Here is an 18406-nt window from a genome sequence, read left to right on the forward strand (position 1 = left end):
ACTAACTGGGGTGCATTAAACACAGCATAGCAAGACAGTCAAAAGAGGTGATTCTCCTGCCATATCTAGCGCTGGTGCAACCAGTGACCACTTTTCAACTGAACTATTCTAATTCTAAACCAACCAGAAATATTTGCTTTAGGGTGCAAAATGAACTTCATTTCTTCAAAGAAAAGAACTGCTTCTGTATCCCAGAAGAGTTTTCTTTAGGGAACATTGTGTCCCTTTCAAACTTTGGTTCACCCACACAGCTTTCACACTCCAGAGTTACATCTGACTGTCCAAACTCTCTCCATCCAAAAAAAGGCTTCTCTTCTTTCTTGTGTAGTCTTTGGCAAAGTATTAAGTCAATCAGCTTTTTTTTTTTTTTTTCCTTTTTCTTTTCCTTTTAAATCCCATTCCTATTTTCTGAGAATTCCCTGGACCCCTACTACGCAACTGCTCTGCTATGGAGATCAAACTTCAGTTCAGCTTTAGTAGCAACAAATTCATATTACATATTTTCATCTTTTTGACATTTTTACACCCTAGTACTGATAATAAAAGGAAAGTTTGTCAGATCTTTGTTCAGCTTCCTGCTCCCTACTAGATGAAGTCAGTGTATAGCAATGGCAAGTGACTTTCTGCTAAAGAAAGCTTACTGTATAAATGAAGCCAGAAAATATGTATGCGCTATGAAAACATCACCAGTTAACCCATTCATTCTCAGGGTTGATTAGAGCATGTTTCCTGGTTTATTTTTTTGCTAAGGCTCTTATGGTCTCCAAATCTATTTTACTTTATTTTTTTCCTCTCTATTTCAGCTACTGCTCAGGTTGGTCTCAGCTGTGTTATAGGTTTTTCCCAGACTTCATGCTAAATTTCTCTGTGACTGCTGCTTGAATTACATTTTTACAGAAATGATTAAATGTTCCATATGTTATTTTGCAGACTGTCTCTGTGCTCCCCCTTTTTTCTATTGCTGTGGTCTCAGTTTGGCCTTTCTGCTTTGACAGGCTGCTCCAGTATGCACCATAACTAGTGGAAAAGCAAGTGCAGAAATCAGTTCATAAATGTGTCAAAACTTTTCTATGATCTGTCCATGTAGTTGTTGTTGTTTTTTTTTTTTTTTTTTCTGTGTGTTTGTTTTTGTAGTGGTGGTGGTATTACACTAAAGAAGAACAGATACCATTCTAAGGGTGACATTAAATTGAGTTAGTCTAATGCTGAGTTTGTGTACTACATACATGTATGCCTAAATATTTCAGGCTGCATTTAGAGCTGGTGTAAATTGTAACTTTTCCATTGGAATCCCTGTGGTTGGACTAGTCCATTCTAGCTCAGAATCCAGCCTATCACCTTTTTCTTTAGCCTTTTTTCTCTTAAACACTTTAAGATCCATTTTGTTGTGTCTTTCACGTAAAAACAAACAACAATAACAACAACAAAACAAAAAACAAATCCTGCCGTACTCAGGTAACAGAACCAATAATATTTTCAGCATTTTTTAAATGTACATGAACTCAGCTTTTGCTCATAAACTCAGTAGGGGTGAAATCTGTTTCCGTAGACAGGGTCAAATCTAAACCTTTCCACTATGAAAGCCTTCCTTTTAGTCTAAAGCACTCTAGTACTCTACTCTAGTTAAATACTAAACTAGTACTGAACCACTGTCTAAGCTATCATTAGCCTCTGCATATACTTTATTGGAAGAACAACTTACACTGATAGTGAATAAGAACAGAAAGAAAGTTTGAAAGACAAAGTAAATATTAGGCCAATGAATCACAGAAAAGTCAGAACTACATCTGAGACAGAACAAAAATGAAAAACTGCTGTAACAAAATTTTGGATCACTTCTTATTAGGCTTTTTTTTTTAAAACTGCACACTTGAAAGTAGGACCACACACAGTTTGAAAATCCAGAATTGTCTTATTTATTGCTGATACACAAGAAGGGTGTCCAGACCAGTATGCTACTAGACGAAGCATTAAAACACTTGTCAGCACTGTGTAGTCACCAGTGTGTTGTGCTAGTCAAGCAATCATGAATGAGGTGAGGGAAACATTAATGTCTGTTGGTCCTCCGAAAATGCTGGCTGTGCTGCTGTCCTGCTCCTGATTGCTCCTTCATGCTGTCATGTCATCGCCTGGTTTTTAATTTCTGATGAGTCCAGGAGTTGGATCGCTATTAACTATAAGCAAGTCACCTCTTCTTTGTTTCTATGCTGATATATTTCATGGCTTGTATCTTGCTCACAGACTACAGTAAGAGTGATGGCTACCACTCAGCATTGACTTATTTGCACAAAGCTGGACATTGGGTCACACAATATAAAGCAGGAAGAAATTACAACATTTTAGTATCAGCTGTTATATAAGCTGTATATAAGCATTATAAGGTCATTTTCATGATAGTAGGCATGGACCTTCTGCATAGTTAGGGAGATTAAAGATGAAGAATTTTATAGGTACTCATGTCCATAGTGAACATCTCGTATTACTGAGATTACAGCGGAAGAATACAACATTGTGGAGGATACTATTTGCTTTAGAGACCCTTATTCTATTGGTATTGTGCTTGAGACCACTCCAGTGATTGCTCCATCCTGAAAACTTCCATTTCATCAGATAAAGGTTCTGCAGGAACTACATCTACTCAGAATTACATTCCTCCTGAGGTGAAGAACCTAGAACAAAGCTTATTTATTATTCAAGCCTTCAGAAGGTGGTTTAGATGGGTGCTGAGCAACATACAAGTTTCTGCTGAACACCTGTTGGGGGTTAACCTCCACTCTAAACTAGCAAGCTAAAGAAATTAATCTAACATCAAGTGCCCAATGAGCAATCATGCAGTACACAAGGCCTAAAACATAGGCTGTACCTTATCTGAGAATCAAAGTTCAGATGTTTTTCTTTCATGATCTGTAGGACTTCATTGGGTCCTGTTCCCAGGTGGGTAAACAGGAGAGTTCCTCAGACAGCTCTTTCTTGATAGGCCATCCCCAGGCTGTAAAAAAAGGAGCCAGATTCCTATTCACCTGCTGAGAAAACTTCTGCGCCCACAAATTCATCTTAGAAGGGTCGTCTTTTGGGATAGAGGACATTTTCTGGTAGTCAGAGAAGAGGTGAGTGAAGGGGTCCCAGCCAAACCCTTCCTGCAGCTGCGGGAGAAGAACAGTATAAAACAGTGAACTTTTCATTTCATTGACATTATTCCTGTGTTACAAACAGTAGAGTGACCCTCCCACCCCTTGTTTCTCTAGTGTCTTTTGGATTTAATGTAAAGTTAGAAGAAGGTATCCAGCTTTCAGGCTTCAGAGCACAACTTAGAGTACAGAAAAATACACCTTCCCATTACACTGGCTTGCAAGCACAAACAGAGATGAAAGATGCGTTGGGAGGAGCTAGAAATGTCAGCAATCATCTATACAAGTTGTTGGTTTGTGTGGAAGAAAGATTCTTGTGCAGCAAAAGGAGTATCAAAGAGGATGCTGACAGATAACCTGGACAGAAGGAAGACAGGAGAACAAGGCATGATCAGAAAACAAGAAGGAGAGACTGTGAGCTGAGCATGAGTTTTGGCTAGGAATAAGAACACAGGAGTTTCAGATTAAAAAAAAAAAAATAAAAAAAAATAGTCTTGTATGAGCAAGAAATTTAAAGTAAAGAGGGAGAGGAAACCTATGTTGTTGCTCAAGATGAGGTTAATATGAAGAGCTGACTTGAAACAGCATGACAGGATACAGAATATCTACTGAATATCTTTAGTTCTTTACCAAGCCATGACTTGCATCTCACTTCCTGATACTAAATAGTTTGACACTAAAACATGTTCTACAAATCCACCATCATGCTGGAACAGCTAAGCAGGAGCAGACAGCATTTCTACATTAGGAAGTACAGGCAGACAGATTATCTACCTCTCATAATCCCCTATTACCATGGAAACCCCTGGTGCTGAGACTCGCTATGGACTAGGCAATATCTTTAGCTTGATGATTTAGGCTCACTGATTTTCCACTCTGGAACGTGGTAAAATCAGGATCACTACTCCTTCAATAAATATTTTGTTATTCATAGAAGATGTGAGAGCTCCCAGACAAGGGGGCTGAGGGACATTCACCTCAAAACAGTCAGTAGCTTAAGTCATCATAATGGACTTTTTTTTTTTTTTGCCAGCTAACTCAATGTCCCACAGGAAAATTGCAGCAGATTAAAGGACTAAAGATCCAAGTTTGATCATCCTTTTTCCACATGATATAATCAAACATAAATATATGCTATATAATTATATATACCATATATATAATATATATACATGTATATATTGTTATATATAACAAGCAGTTCCTGTTTCTCTCCTAGGGAGAGAGATTAATATATTGTACTAAGTTCTGTTCCTGAGCAGTTAAGCCCCAGTCTTTCAAAGGAAGGGTAACAGGAGATGCTAGCACTACACAATCTACGTGTGCATCTCTCAAGTGATTTCTGGACCTATGATGAATCCGGATTGTAAGCAAACACTGGCATGACACCTGGAGTCACCAGGCTGAAGACATCCTTCTGACACAGGGTTCACCAACTACTGAATCATAGAATATCCCGAGTTGGAAGGGACCCATAAGGATCATCAAGTCCAACTCCTGGCACTGCACAGGTCTATCCAAAAGTTTAGACCATGTGGCTAAGTGCACAGTCCAATCGCTTCTTAAATGCGGACAGGCTTGGTGCAGTGACTAATACACTCGCTTTTCCCAGTTACCTGCAGGTATGTCTCCAGAGCAGTCCATACGTTCCAGTCCTTTAGCTGAGCACCTTTCTTCAGATACTCTCTTATCCTTTCCTCCCGGCACTGTGACGTAAGTGCCTCATGTGCCTGATGCCTGGGAATCCCCAGCACCTTCTCATGCACATAGACAGACCAGAGATTGCAGGTGGCCTCTGTGGTATGAGGTGGAAACTCCCATGCTTGCTGCTGTTGATTGTGTCCCAGCTCATGGACAGGACCCCAAAGACCAGTAGTTTTCATGTGCTTCACATCTATCATCTCCTTCACTGAATCGATGTGGCACATGATGGGGTAGCCAGAATGCATCCAGCCTGCAAGAAAAACATAAGTACTTACCCCAGTGCCTCTTAAACATAAGTAACTGTATTTCTTTTTCATTTCTCCAGCACCTTTCCTCCATCTCACAAACCATGCTGTATTACAATTACATTACAAGCTGTATTCAATGGCTCTATGTCCAAGTGAAGGCCGGTGAAGTGAAGGCCTCAGGGGTCTGTCCTGGGACCAGTACTGTTCCATACCTTTATCAGCAACATAGACAGTGGGATTGAGTGCACCCTCAGCAAGTTCACAAGAGACACCAAGCTGAGTGGTATGGTTGATACAACAGAAGGAAGGGATGCCATCCAAAGGGACCTGGACAAGCTTGAGAAGAGGGATCATGTGAACCTAATGAGGTTCAACGAGTTCAAGCACAAGGTGCTGCACCTGGGCCGGGGCAGTCCCAGGCATGAGGACAGACTGGGAGAAGAACTTATTGAGAGCAGCCCTGCAGAGAAGGACTTATGGGTTCTGGTGGATGGAAAGCTCAACGTGAACTGTCAGTGCGTGCTTGCAGCCCAGAAGGCTAACTGCATCCTGGGCAGCATCAACAGAGGGGTGACCAGCAGGTCAAGGGAGGTGATTGTCCCCCTCTGCTCTACCCTTTTGAGGCCCTACCTGGAGTGCTGCATCCAGGTGAGGGGCCCCCAGCACAAGAAGGATGTGGATCTGTTAGAGTGGGTCCAGAGGAGGGCCACAAAGATGATCAGAGGGCTGGAGCACCTCTCCTGTGAAGAAAGGCTGAGAGAGCTGGGGCTGATCTGCCTGGAGAAGAGAAGGCTCCGGAGTGAGGTTACCTCATTGTAACCTTTCAGTACTTGAAGGGCACTTAAAAAGAAAAATGGAGAGCAACTTTTTGCTCAATCAGATATTGACAGGATGAGGGGGAATGATTTTAAACTAAAAGAAAGGAGATTTAGGTTAGAGGTTAGGAGGAAATTCTTCACTCAGAGGGTGGTGAGGCACTGGAATGGGTTTCCCAGAGAGGTTGTGGAGGCTCCATTCCTTGAGGTGTTCAAGACCAGGTTAGATGAGGTCCTGAGCAACCTAATCTAGCAGTGGCGTCCCTGCCTATTGCAGGGGGTTGGAACTAGATAATCTTTGAGGTCACTTCCAACCTGAAACATTCTATCATTCTAAGATTACCATAAGTGACTTTTTTTTTCCTTTTTGTGAGATAAGGAAATAGTACAAGCGTTACTGTATCAAAGAAGAGATAGAGACAGTACTATCAGTTAAGTACAGTCTCACCTACTTTGCCTTTTTATATTTAAGTGTACACTCACAGTTGGGCTGAGGATGAGATTTTTGGTTGAAGGAAGGTTCAGGTTTGGGGCAGACTTTCTTTCCTGTCTCTTGCCCAGAATACCCCCGAATGCTCACAAACCAAGCACAGCTGACACCTACCCAAACGTGCAATAATGTGATTCAGCACCCTGGCAGAGTTTGACTTCCTGTGTAGAGTGTGGATCCTGCATGTCTGCACTCCAGAAGTTAGCAGTGTAGACAAAATACATGGATGTTACAGCTTGCCATGCTCGAGGGCTGCAAAACTTGTCATGCTGAAGTCAGCTCTTAACCTCACAGAATAGCTGTTCTATAAATAATTTCCCAGTGTCATGCAAGGCAAGAATTTTGTACTGCAAGGGATTTTTCCCAAGTCTCCTTGGTGTTTTCATCCTTGACTTGTCCTTATTCTTAAAGATTCCCAAAGCTTCATAAAAGAATCATCTCCCCAAAATCAAACACCTATCGTAGAAGTGGATAAACAGCCCTTATTCTCACTACATCCATGTAGGGAGCCTACACAGCTGGCTTTAACTGAACAATAAGCCTGTATAGTACTCAAGTGAGAGGACATCAATCACAACCCCCTTCCTGCAGAAACTATTTAAGATCTTGAGCTCCCCAATTTCTAATAAGAGGGATGCGTGTAATTAAAAGCCATAGGCATGCAAAAAAATCAGGTCCAGAAATGTGAGTGAAACCATTTATTCCACCCAAAACAGGAGGGAATTTTGTGTTTGCAGCCAATGGTCTTTTTAACTGGCATTTGCTTAGCATAGCTGAACTTAACGTTCCCAAAATGTGTAACAGATTATTCCCATGTGCCTTAGCAAAGGATTAGGGCATCAGGGTTTGTGCCAAGACCTTGCCTCATTTTGGGATAATGAATTTCACCAACGTGATTTGAAAACCAATTGAAAAAATAGTATTACAAGGTTCTGAATTTATCATCTAGCTTGACTCATTCAAATACACTCAGTACACAACTTGAAAAGCTGGGGTCATGGAGTATCAACTGCAAAACTACAAACTCATGGGCTTTAACAGTAGTATTGCTTCTGCTTCTCCACTGCCATCACCTCAGGCACATCTTTTCCAACTAAGGTTTGCCCACAGTAACCTTTGCACAGCCTGTTTCCAGCAGGTAGGTACACACGAGTATAACAATTATCACTGAATGTAAGCAAACAATCCTATGGCTGAGGCAGGAAAAAAAAACCAAAAAACAACAGAAATTAGATCAATGTCTCCCAGCTGTACTGATTCAGCAGTACATTCAGGAAGGAGACAAAAAACCCTGCAGTCACCAGCTCTGCCTCTTAACACATCCAGGCAGCAGAACAGCTGAGTGAGACAAGGCTGGTTTAGACAGAGAGGCATCTGAACGGGTCTATTTAATTTTTATAAGTACTGTCTTACTGTATTTTCATACTGTTTGAGTAGCTCACAATTATGCAAGGATCACAATCATTTGACCCTTTACGTATGTTTCCAGTCCGGCTTTACTGAAGTGACTTCGCAGGAACAGATCTTGCTACTAGAGGCCACTTGCCTTGTAGCCACTTGAGAAATGCCATTTGTCAGTGCACCTACCACATGAGATCTGGACATCTGCTACAATCCTCTCTGGCCTTGGGAACTTTGTTGGTATGGCTGCCAATTTGCTTATTGCCACCATGATCTCATTCCACAGGGTCAGCAGTGGTTTTGGGTTCTCCAAGTGGCGGATGCTGTCAGCTGGTACCGTCAGGATGAGACTCTCAGCTGCCAGTTCTGCCCAGGGAGCAGGGTAGTGCCGGATACTGGCCTTCCACTGGTTTTCACAGGTCTCCCCTACATCAACACAGAAAATCAGTTAACCACAGCTCTAACTTTTGAGCACACTCCCAGAAGTCAAGTTGAAGAAACAGATCACAGTTGAGAAATTCTCTTGGAAAACAGTACGTGGTAGGTGTGCAACTGCAGGTGGTTGGTTGTTAATTAGTTAATCCTCACCCTGTACTTGGGAAGCCTTAGGCTCTTATGGATGGGAGACAGATGGGAGCAAACTGTCATATACCAAAGTAGTTAGCATGGCAAGAACAAATCTCTGTTTTCCTTCTGAGAATAAGAAGCAGGCTTCTCCAGTCTCACTTGATGATCTTGCTTCTTCTTCTCCAATGGAGTTTTTTCTCCGTCTAACAACACTGATTTCTGTTTAATTTGATAGAGGAACAAGATGTTGCATACCACAAGGAAAGAGAAAATGACAGAAATCATGGAAAATTCACCACAGAGATTTATCACACTAAAGCACACAGAGTGCAAGATAAGCTTTGTTGTGACAGAACACTCCCATCAACACATGGTTTTCACCAGAAATGACAATTTCAACCACTAAGAAATGTTGGTTTAGACAAACCCTGCCCTTTTTGTGACAGCTCCCTCACCTCCCTCATGTGACAGCAGGCACAGAGTGAATATGTGAATTACCTGGAATCCCAGAGCAAGACAAACCAAGGAAACTGAGTCTAGGCATTACTAAACACAGTCAGGTGCTCCTAAGCATGGCAGCATCTTTCATTTCAGTCACATGGATAGCAGCATCATGAGCAGCACTAAGAAAGGCACCAAGGTAAATAAACCTACCAAGCTTGAAGAAAGGAGCTCTGACTGCCCCTTCTACAGTGATGGGCACTTTTCCCAGGACGCTCCTTTCTGGTACTATGATGTAAATGAGGCCACCCCAGAGGCAGGAAACTGACTGTTTCTGGCAGGTAATATCACAGGTACGTATTACCACTGGGGCTCGTTTCAGCTCTTCAGCATTAGAGAGGTCATCCGCATGACACCCAACCTGCACCTGGCAAACAGAAGGGTAGGTGATTTGTGAGCAGCTGGGTAAAATGCTTCAAGTACAACTTTGCCAACGAACTATAGCACCCTGAGCCCTCTGCTGTAGCGCTGTTCCTGCAGGGCACATGTGCAGAAACAGCTTTCTAACTTCAGAATTGTTCAAGTGTTCAGCCTGTGGTGGCCAGAAGCAGCAAAACAAAACAAAACAAAACAACAACAAAAAAAAAAAGTTAAAAAGTTTAGTGCTGTCTCTATCTCGGACAGTCTCACGGCTCTGCTCCTATTTTTACCGGGGTCTGCTATATCCTTCATTGGCAGTTCACAGAATTGCAATGTTTTTTTTTTCACTGTACTTTACTTGTATTTATTTTTTCTTCACCCTGCACCAGCATCAAAGTCACATCCTATAACATATGAGGTGGAGAGGTGTGATCACTCCTGGGTTGTTTTATTGTGCCTCTTCCTCGGCCCTGATACAGTAAAACAGACAGAAAGTGGCTGCAAGATTATACAAAAATACCTGAGTTAATCTTGAGTTTCAGCTGCAGGAAGCTTACTGCAAAACATACCCAAGCAGGTGAGCTTTTGTCTGCTTTGTTCTTTGATGAGAACAGGATTCCAGTTAACTGGTTTATATCTGATCTGGATACATCTATGAGAGCAACAGTAGCAGCATTGTGGAAGTACATTAGGAGAGTTCTGGAAAGAGACAGAACTAAGTTTCATGATTAGAAGGGCCCACCCAAGTACTTATTTGGGCCTAGAATCACCTTGATCAGTTCTCTCTGCACGGCAACAGAACAGGTACAGCAAGCAGTCTCCAGGCAGCAGCCACAATCAATTATCCTGCCAGCACACAGACGAGGAATGCAAGGAGTGGAAACAAAGTGAAAAATGATGACAATGCATGGAAAGTGCCACAGGGTGGCAGCAGAAGGAAAGGACGGACAAGGCCTAAGACCTATATTCGAGTGCCCAGCTGACATTGTGTAAGCAGTAGCCAAACTAGTAAGGGCTCACCTGCAGACCAGCACCGACCAGCCGACAAGGGAATGTTATAACGGCTGTGTGACCCTCAGGGAGATAGAGTCCTGTACTCCTCCAGGCTGTCTTACCTAAAATGTGAGAGAACACAGATCTGAACAGTCAGAAACTCCTGATGTTATGGATTCCGGAGATTTCAAGCTGCAGTAAAAGGATCTTCTGTCTTTGTCTCTACACATGCACAATTGTCTCACATTTTATCCAATCTGTTGGAAATACAGCTTTAAAGGGAAAGGGTATTGGCATGAACAAGATCATCACACAATTAGCAAGCAAGCCCACCCAAACGTAAAATTCCAAGAATGACGAAGGTACTTATTAATACTTGTAAAAAAATAAACAAAAAATAATAATTAAAAAAGAAACAACTCCTCCTCCACTCAGATCCTCTTACCCTCAGAGGTGCATACTGTGGTGGTATTAGACATAGTTGAAGTTGTAATGGTCATCAAACATCTCCTAAATAACAGACTGACAGTGACATCAAATTTTTCCCAACTGACTAGTCAGCATAAGCTGGGGCCCACACGAATTCCCATTTCTAAGCTGACTGACGTTATGAGAATGCCTAGAGGGCTGTCCTAGCCAAGGCATAAGATGGGTACCCTACCACACCACTAAAATTTAGCAAGCCTCTAGACAGCCTTCCCATGGAAATTAAAGCCTCCTCTGCCTCGGAGATTTCAGTAGACACTTCTGATATACACTGCAAAACTGATCCATCTCTACTGTACTGATCAGGCAAAATCCACTCATTAGTTCTGACAAAGTTTACTTAAGAATATTTCAGTCCAAACAGCAAAAATCCTCAGAAGAGCCGGACCATCCTAAAGCTCCTCATTTACAACCTTCCCCATCCTCCAAGAAATTTTGTCAGGCAAAACCTAATCCATGGAAAAATGTAAAATAGACATAATATCATAACTTTTCACCAATTCATCTCAATTTTGCTGAACTTACACCTATGGCATTTTTGAAATTGTTTAATCTCAAATCATGGGTTGCCAGCACTTTTCTTTTTTTTTTTTAATGTGGAATTACACAAATTCTGAACAGTCCCACTATTCAATTCAATGCTTTCAATCCAACCAACCCTAACAATTTTCCCCTTTTGCCCTGACTCATTAGTGTTACAACCAGTGAGCAACTATTCCACAACTCTTGTCTCGAAACTTCCTCTGCACTCAAGACATTGCCACTCCAGAACTGTCCTTTTTATCTCATTAGAATAGTTTGCAAACAACAACTCTCAATCATATTCAAATTCAAAAATTCAAGATTTATCTGTCCATGGAAAAATACCTTACCAGTGAAATTACTTAAAGTTTAAATATATCAGTACCAGGAATCTCAAAGTTATATAGCTACAAAGCTTAACGTTAGACAAATGATTCAGGACGTAATTACCAAATACCATAGCTTCAGTGATGGTGTCAGCCTATGAAGTTCCAATCCTGCTCACAGTCTCTTGTTTTCACCCCAAAACCACAACTTCACTCCATCAGCTCTGCTGATACAAGAAGTTGTGAGACCGCTACTACTCAGACTGAAATTACCTAGATAAAAAAATAAAACTTTTGTACCTAACTCCCACCTTTTCACATGATGGTCTCAAAGATGGCTCTGTCAGAACACTAGTGGGACAACAAACGGTAGAGCAGAGCCTGGAGTTCCTGAGGAACTTATAGCTTTCTTGAGGAAGCCACTGCACTGTGCAAGTACCCTCAGGAGCTTCTTTAGTTGGCTCTTCTCCAAGTGCCTGTGTACCAATTATGAGGATGCAAGACTTCCATGGCATGTTTCAGAGCGCTAAAATCAGTGCCAGCCATAAAAGGAGCCTGCCTGCCACCACACAGAGGCCAGCATCCCCACAAGCCCACAGTGCAACTGGACATCTGTCCTCATGTTCAGACATACACACAGAGGGCAAGTGCCTTGCTGATCCCAGCGCCAGCATGCCTCAAGAGGAAGGGAGATACGGTACTCACCTGGATTAGTGCCATCGATTTCCACGGTAACAGGAAGGGAACAGACCCCAGTGGCAGATTTCTGCACTAGGGCTGCACAGTCTGTCATGGTGTATGACAGCTCAGTTGCCATGCAGAGCAGGGCTGCCTCTTTGGAGTTGCTCTTGACAGGCTTGTGCCTGCTGACGTGCGGGATCCCACTTTGGCGAAGCACTTTGGCCAGGATGCGGTGCAGTGAGGCATATGCAGGGCAGTCCTGGGCAGGGATGCGCAGAAAGGCAGCACAGTCTTGTGCCAGCCTTGGCAGCCAGCCTTTCAGGGGAGCTTTGAGATCCTCAGCCTTGTCTACATGGCTCTTGAAAAGAGAGAGTGCCTTGCGAAAGTGATAGTGCTCCCCAAATGCTGTGGCTGGGAGCTTTGCTGCCTCGACACTCTGCCCCAGGATGCTCAGCCCAAAGCGGTTGAGGATTTTGTTGCCAGGATATTCTGCCACTGCAGCTTTGCCGCGGTTCTGGGAAGCCCAATACCAGGCTTGGCCTCCAATCAGTAGGCCACCCCCTTCTGCTACAAAAGCATGAATTGTCTCCACCTGTTTGTCACTGTAAGAAGGACAGCAGTATACGCTCATGTTGCCTGTCAGCTCTGATACCTGTGACTTCACCTCTTCCTCACTGAAGAGGCCACACAGTTTCTCCAGGCTGGCATCCACACCCACCAGCCCCTTTCTCCCAGCATCTAGCCAGCGGACAGCATTGAGCAGGAATTTGGCCATCTTTGGGGAGAGGAGCTGACTCTCATGGGTTGCCACCACAACACGGCCTCGGCCATAGCGTGCTGCAGCTAAGAGGCAGCGGTGCGAGCTGTCCAGGCAGAGCGGGAAGGAGAGTACACCATGCACCAGCAAGATGGAGGGTGTGCCCTCTGTCACCATATCCAGCTCTGACACACCATGCAGGAGAAAAGCAGAATCGAGGCCAAGACTGGCCTGGTGTCTGCAAAACCAAGAGAGGTTCAAGTTAGCCCCCATTCCAGAATCCTCTGCTTAAACAGCTGCCGTGTCTGTCCCTGCCTCTTCTTCCTCTCTCACCCTAGTACATCATGTTGTCACTTCTTTCATTTTAAAAATAAAGTAAAATCCATCAATCTTTTTTTTTTCTTTGAAAGATTCAGTTTTTGCAGTCTACCAGATCTGTAAGAATCTCAGCACTCATTTACAAATGAAGACAAATAAAAGTTTCCAGGCCTGTTACTTTGAAGAGCAGCCTGAAAATCCAAATGCGGGATCTCAAAAGTCAAAGGAGCTTTCATATTTTTTAAGCAAGTCTTTTGCAAATTTAACCTGCAAATGATGAGGAAATCAGCATATCTCCTGTAGCAGAAACTTCCTTGAACTACTCCACCCTAAGTATCATAAACTGGACAAGCCCAAAAGATTTCTCTGTGTGTTCTGTTAAGAAGTGAAGAAAGGATAGATAGACCCCAAAAGACAGACCCCAAAATTCCTACCAGTTATCCTCCACAGTATCTTTGTGGAGCTTTTACCATGTAAGGCTCTTGTATTTTTGCTATTTCCTTATAGCGTCTATATGACACTGTGGAGAAAGACATGTTCAATCGGTTGCAATTACATAATTTTCTCCATTTGGGCAAACACAATTTTTCTTTGACACCTGAAAAGAATCTGTTGTTACATGGCCATTGCAGCCAGCTCAGTTACAATAAAACATGCTGCCCTTGTGCACACCCATAGGACAGGAAACTGCACCTCTCTTCTGATTATTACTTTACTGACACTGCGAAGTAAATGAAAGACTTTCTGGGAATTTTATTTCTGTCACTGCAACTTCCACTGCAGTGAGGTGAAACGGCCACACACAGGAAGCATAGCACCGCTCCCGCTCCACTGAGATCCCATGGCACTTTCCCTAACTGAGCAGAAAGTGGTGCTAGGCACAGTCCAGTATGCTCAGTGGCAAGGGGAGGTGGAGGAAGACAGAGGGGCAAAGTCCAGGGCACTGCTGTCTGCTCTGCGATACAAGACACAACAGCTCAGAGTTTCACAACCTGCTGCTCTGAGACCAAAAGGCCAAGCTAGAATCCCAAACTAACTTGAAGCACAGCGGGTTCCTGCTAACAGCCTGTGTCTTCTGGAGAAGGGAGGTGGCACCAGGCCTGCCTCCTCAGCTCAGCATCAGTCCAGCGGTTTCACTTGCAAAAAGGAAATTTTTGCAGGTTAAGCAGGTTTAGCAGCTGTCAGGCAGAGCCCAGCCCAGAGTGCTGGTGAGGTGCTCCATCTCCAGTGTGGTTTTGAACTGTGTGAAAGTTGGCCTGAACATACCCACCCTGGGGGAAAGGATGGGATAGGAGCCGGGGAGTTGCTCCTCCTTTCCCCAGCTTGCTGTGTGGTGCTCACAGGCACAGCTGGTCAGGGAGACAGCTCTACAACATGGCTGCACTCATTTCTTGACCCTGAATGAATGTCCTAACCCACTCCCCTGGAAGCAAAGTCATCATTCTTTCAGATTACAAACAGCAAGGAGATTCTCTCTTACATCTGAAGACTACAGCTGCATCCCACCCTGGCTATTAAAGAACCAGCATTCAAACATCGTCATCTCTTACCTCAAGGATCTTCTGTAAACATCTCATTTGCATAACTTGTTTAAATAGACAGAACAATTCAGATACTCACGGAACAGTTAAGGGGATCTTTGGAATTTTCTTGGCAACTTTGAAGATCCCTTTCGCTACAGGATTTCCTGTGAAGTACACACCAGCCACACTGGTCACCTGGTTCCCAGGGAATTCAAACAGCACCTTCTCCTTCCCATGTAGACTACCCCAGTGCCAAGCCTGGCCTCCAATGAGCAGGCCTCCACCTTCCTTTACAAAGCAAACTATGTCTTTTGCCTGCGTGCTGTCATAGGCATCCATACAGTACACCCCGTGGTGGGTGCTGAGCGCTACCCCAGCCTCTACTTTGATGCCAGCCCCAAGGAGCAGCTGGGAGAGGGAATCCAACCGGTGATGGGACCCAACCAGGGCCGCAGGGGAAGGCTTGAGCCACTCCACAGCATTTCTGAGGAACTGGGAAAACTTGGAGCTCTTCATGATTCCCTCGTGGGAAATAACCACCATCTTGCCTTTCCCATACCGTGAAACAGCGATCAGAACCTGCTTCTCAGCGCTCAGAAGCACAGGGTAGGCATCCTCTCCAACAAGCAGCAGCTCACAAGGAACAAAACCACCCGTGAAGTCCCATTCTCCAACACTGTCTACTAACAGCTCATAGGTAGCAGAGGGTTTCATCTTCAAGCCACTCTAATCTGATGGAGAGAAGAGCAACATTCATTGCAGTATGGCTCAGCAATACAGAACTGCTAAACTGCTAAAGGAAGCGACTGTTTTAACACATTCTGCAAATTCTCAAAGAGGAGAACAAGGAAATAAGGATGAATACATTCCCATTAACAATTGGTTTGGAGAGGGAGAATGACAGAAACTCCAAGAAGTCTACTAGGAACTTGCCTGGTAGAGGTGGCTTACATGGAAGGTGACAGACAATAAAAAGACCTGATCAGCACAATACATGGCGTAATTCAAACATGCAGTTTCCAATTTTCTTCCCAATTGGGTATGTATAGAAATACACATGCCTGCTGTGGCATAAGTTTCCAAAGATGCACTTTTTCTAGCTGTTCAGACACTAAAAGCAAGGAGTATTAGGTGGTGACATGAAAAGGAAGAGGGTTGATAGAAACAATAGAGACAAGCAGTTCCCTGTCACAACTGACAGTTTAAGCCACATGGGACCTAGCAGAGCGGGTCTGGGCACAGGATTTTCATGCCCTAGTATTCTGTTCTAAACTGCCTCATGATATCAAGGAAATAATTTCCCTCTTCTGCAGCTTTGTTTTTCCCATCTATGAAGCGAGGAGAACGGTACTGACCTTTGTTGCCAAAGCCTTTGAAGTCTATTGGGAGACACGTGCTATATTTAGCTTCCCTCAGGTCGAAAGTTTGGACTAGCTCTTCAGCAAAATCCTCTCCTGATGAGCTGAGGCTTCTGTGACTGTGCAGACAGGAAGAGTTTTGAGGAGGAGAGTTTGACCAAGTCCCACCCACTTCGTGTCATTCCGAATTCACAAGGCTGACGAACACTACGCCTACGGCAAGAGAAGGTGTTGTTCTGGGGCAGACTTTGCCCTTTCCTGGGCAGGATCCTGTGCCAACATCGGTCTCTATGGCCTTCACATACATTTCAGATTTGGCTACCCTGAAACCAAATCCTTGGCACGCTAACACAGGAAAATAGAGAAGTTCTGGAGAAGCGGAATCCTTGACACAGATTTATTTGTCGTAAGCCCCAAGGTGCTCAAAAACTGCAAGCGGATCAAGAATGACAGCGCATTCCCCTTGCCCATCCTCTGGGCAAGCCTGGAAGCTCTGAGTTTTTCACATAATCTCTCCTAAGACTTGACTGCTGTTTTATATATGATTTCTGAGTGAAAGTTGCTCATTAACATTGCCCAGAAATTTAGTGCTTGTTTGCTAGCTTAGTCTGAATTCCAGCTTTGTTTCCCTGGGTTTGAATAAACCCTACATTTAAAGGCAAATACTAGGTGATTTAGGTTGTTTGCCAAGAATCATGCAATGAAGCATTAACACAGCCTGGGAAAATAATAGTCTCTTTCTGATGGCTTCTATGGATTTTAAACTAATATAGCTATGTTGGCACACTGACCACGGGGTAAGGGAGAGGAAAATCAGATGAATAGTCACTCAGTTTCAGTAACTGGTACTCCACCTGAGGACTACCCTCCAGGATTACAGTTTGAAGTAAATTCAGTAATAAAACAGCCCTTACTTCTTAGCACCCACTTTTGTTCTTATCACAAGATTTGGAAGCCAAAATCTTGGGCTCTGATCCCACAAAAGGATGGGTACTTCCTGGCACTTAGCCAGAAAAAGATATGGCTGTCTTCTTGTTATGCAAACATAAACTCTATGTTTACAGGACACAATGACCACCACACAACAGAATTCCCAATTTCTATGTATTTACGATTTCTCCCTTAACATTGTATTAACCAGTTGACCGTGGAAAGAGGAACGAATTGTACTCATTAGACCCAGTGCAAACAACTATGGGCAAATCCCTCTTTCTAGACAGAGAAAGTAGAAGCTACAATAGGGACAGAGAACACAGAGGTCTAACGAGAATTAGAGGAACCTGTAGAAGACAGATGTGTGTCTGATGTGTGAATGTGGAGGAAATAAAAATTGGCTCTAACTACATGCAGAGGGAAGAGGAAGATCTTGATTACCATTTGCTTCCCTTGTTAACATGAAAACAAAAATTTTCCACAGCAATGCCTGGAATGAGTTAAAGACTCAATTCTTTGTCCTCAGTCCTGCCCCTTCCACTTCTCACTTCCAGGCAGTTTCCTTTCCCTACAGAGCTGAAACTATTAGGAGTAGGGATTGGAGCATTTGTAAACCCTGTCAGATGACCAGTCCTAGGCTTTCTTCTCTCTGCAAAAAAAGGAACAAAAATTACACGGAAAGGTGTGGTGGGTTCATTAAATGCAGACTTAAGAGTCCCCTGAGCCTCATCTTCTCCAGACTAAACAATCCCAGTTCCCTCAATTGCTCCTCACAGGACTTGTGCTCCAGGCCCTTCACCAGCTTCATAGCCCTGCTCTGGACACGCTCCAGGGCCTCGATGTCCTTCTTGTAGTGAGGGGCCCAAAACTGAACACAGTACTTGAGATGCGGCCTCACCAGAGCAGAGTACAGGGGGACGATCACCTCCCTGCTCCTGCTGGCTGCACTATTCCTGATACAGGAACAACATTCCAGGATGCTGTTGGCCTTCTTGGCCACCTGGGCACACTGCTGGCTCAAGTTTGGACAAGCATTGACCAACTCCCCGGATCCTTTTCCTCTGCACAGCTTTTCAGCCACTCTGCCCCAACCCTGTAGCATTGCATAGGGTTGTTGTGACCAAAGTGCAGGACCCAGCCTGTAGCCACGTTGAACCTCATTGGCCTCTGCCCATTGACCCATCCTATCCAGGTCCCTCTGCAGGGCCTTCCTACCCTCCCGCAGATCGACACTTCCCCTTAACTTGGTGTCATCCACAAAACTTGGTGTATATCTGGTGTCGTAGTTAGGGCAA

The 18406-nt window shown here is 43.8% G+C and overlaps 1 protein-coding gene across 1 annotated transcript; it reads right to left on the reverse strand.

The window, feature by feature from the left end:
• Positions 1–1892: 1892 nt before the first annotated feature.
• Positions 1893–16303, reverse strand: LOC119717020 (TRPM8 channel-associated factor 2-like). Its single transcript, XM_072043011.1, has 8 exons — positions 16176–16303; positions 14918–15551; positions 12247–13217; positions 10235–10329; positions 9008–9221; positions 7973–8212; positions 4745–5082; positions 1893–3143 (listed from the first exon to the last, which is right to left on the reverse strand). Exons 2-8 carry the CDS (start codon positions 15532–15534, stop codon positions 2898–2900), a joined length of 2721 nt encoding a protein of 906 aa, XP_071899112.1. The 5' UTR covers positions 15535–15551; positions 16176–16303; the 3' UTR covers positions 1893–2897.
• Between the last annotated feature and the right edge of the window lie 2103 nt (positions 16304–18406).

The sequence above is a fragment of the Anas platyrhynchos genome, chromosome 1 (assembly GCF_047663525.1).
Source record: "Anas platyrhynchos isolate ZD024472 breed Pekin duck chromosome 1, IASCAAS_PekinDuck_T2T, whole genome shotgun sequence".
NCBI lineage: Eukaryota > Metazoa > Chordata > Aves > Anseriformes > Anatidae > Anas > Anas platyrhynchos.

Bases quoted from the DNA above. Each gene is read 5' to 3' on its own strand.
- LOC119717020 (XM_072043011.1), bottom strand. From the start codon at position 15,534: ATGAAACCCTCTGCTACCTATGAGCTGTTAGTAGACAGTGTTGGAGAA. The intron at 10,330-12,246 runs GTGAGTACCGTA...CTCACATTTTAG, and splicing joins AATCGATGGCACTAATCCAG to GTAAGACAGCCTGGAGGAGT. The intron at 5,083-7,972 runs GTAGGTGCACTG...TTTTTCTTGCAG, and splicing joins AGATGTCCAGATCTCATGTG to GCTGGATGCATTCTGGCTAC.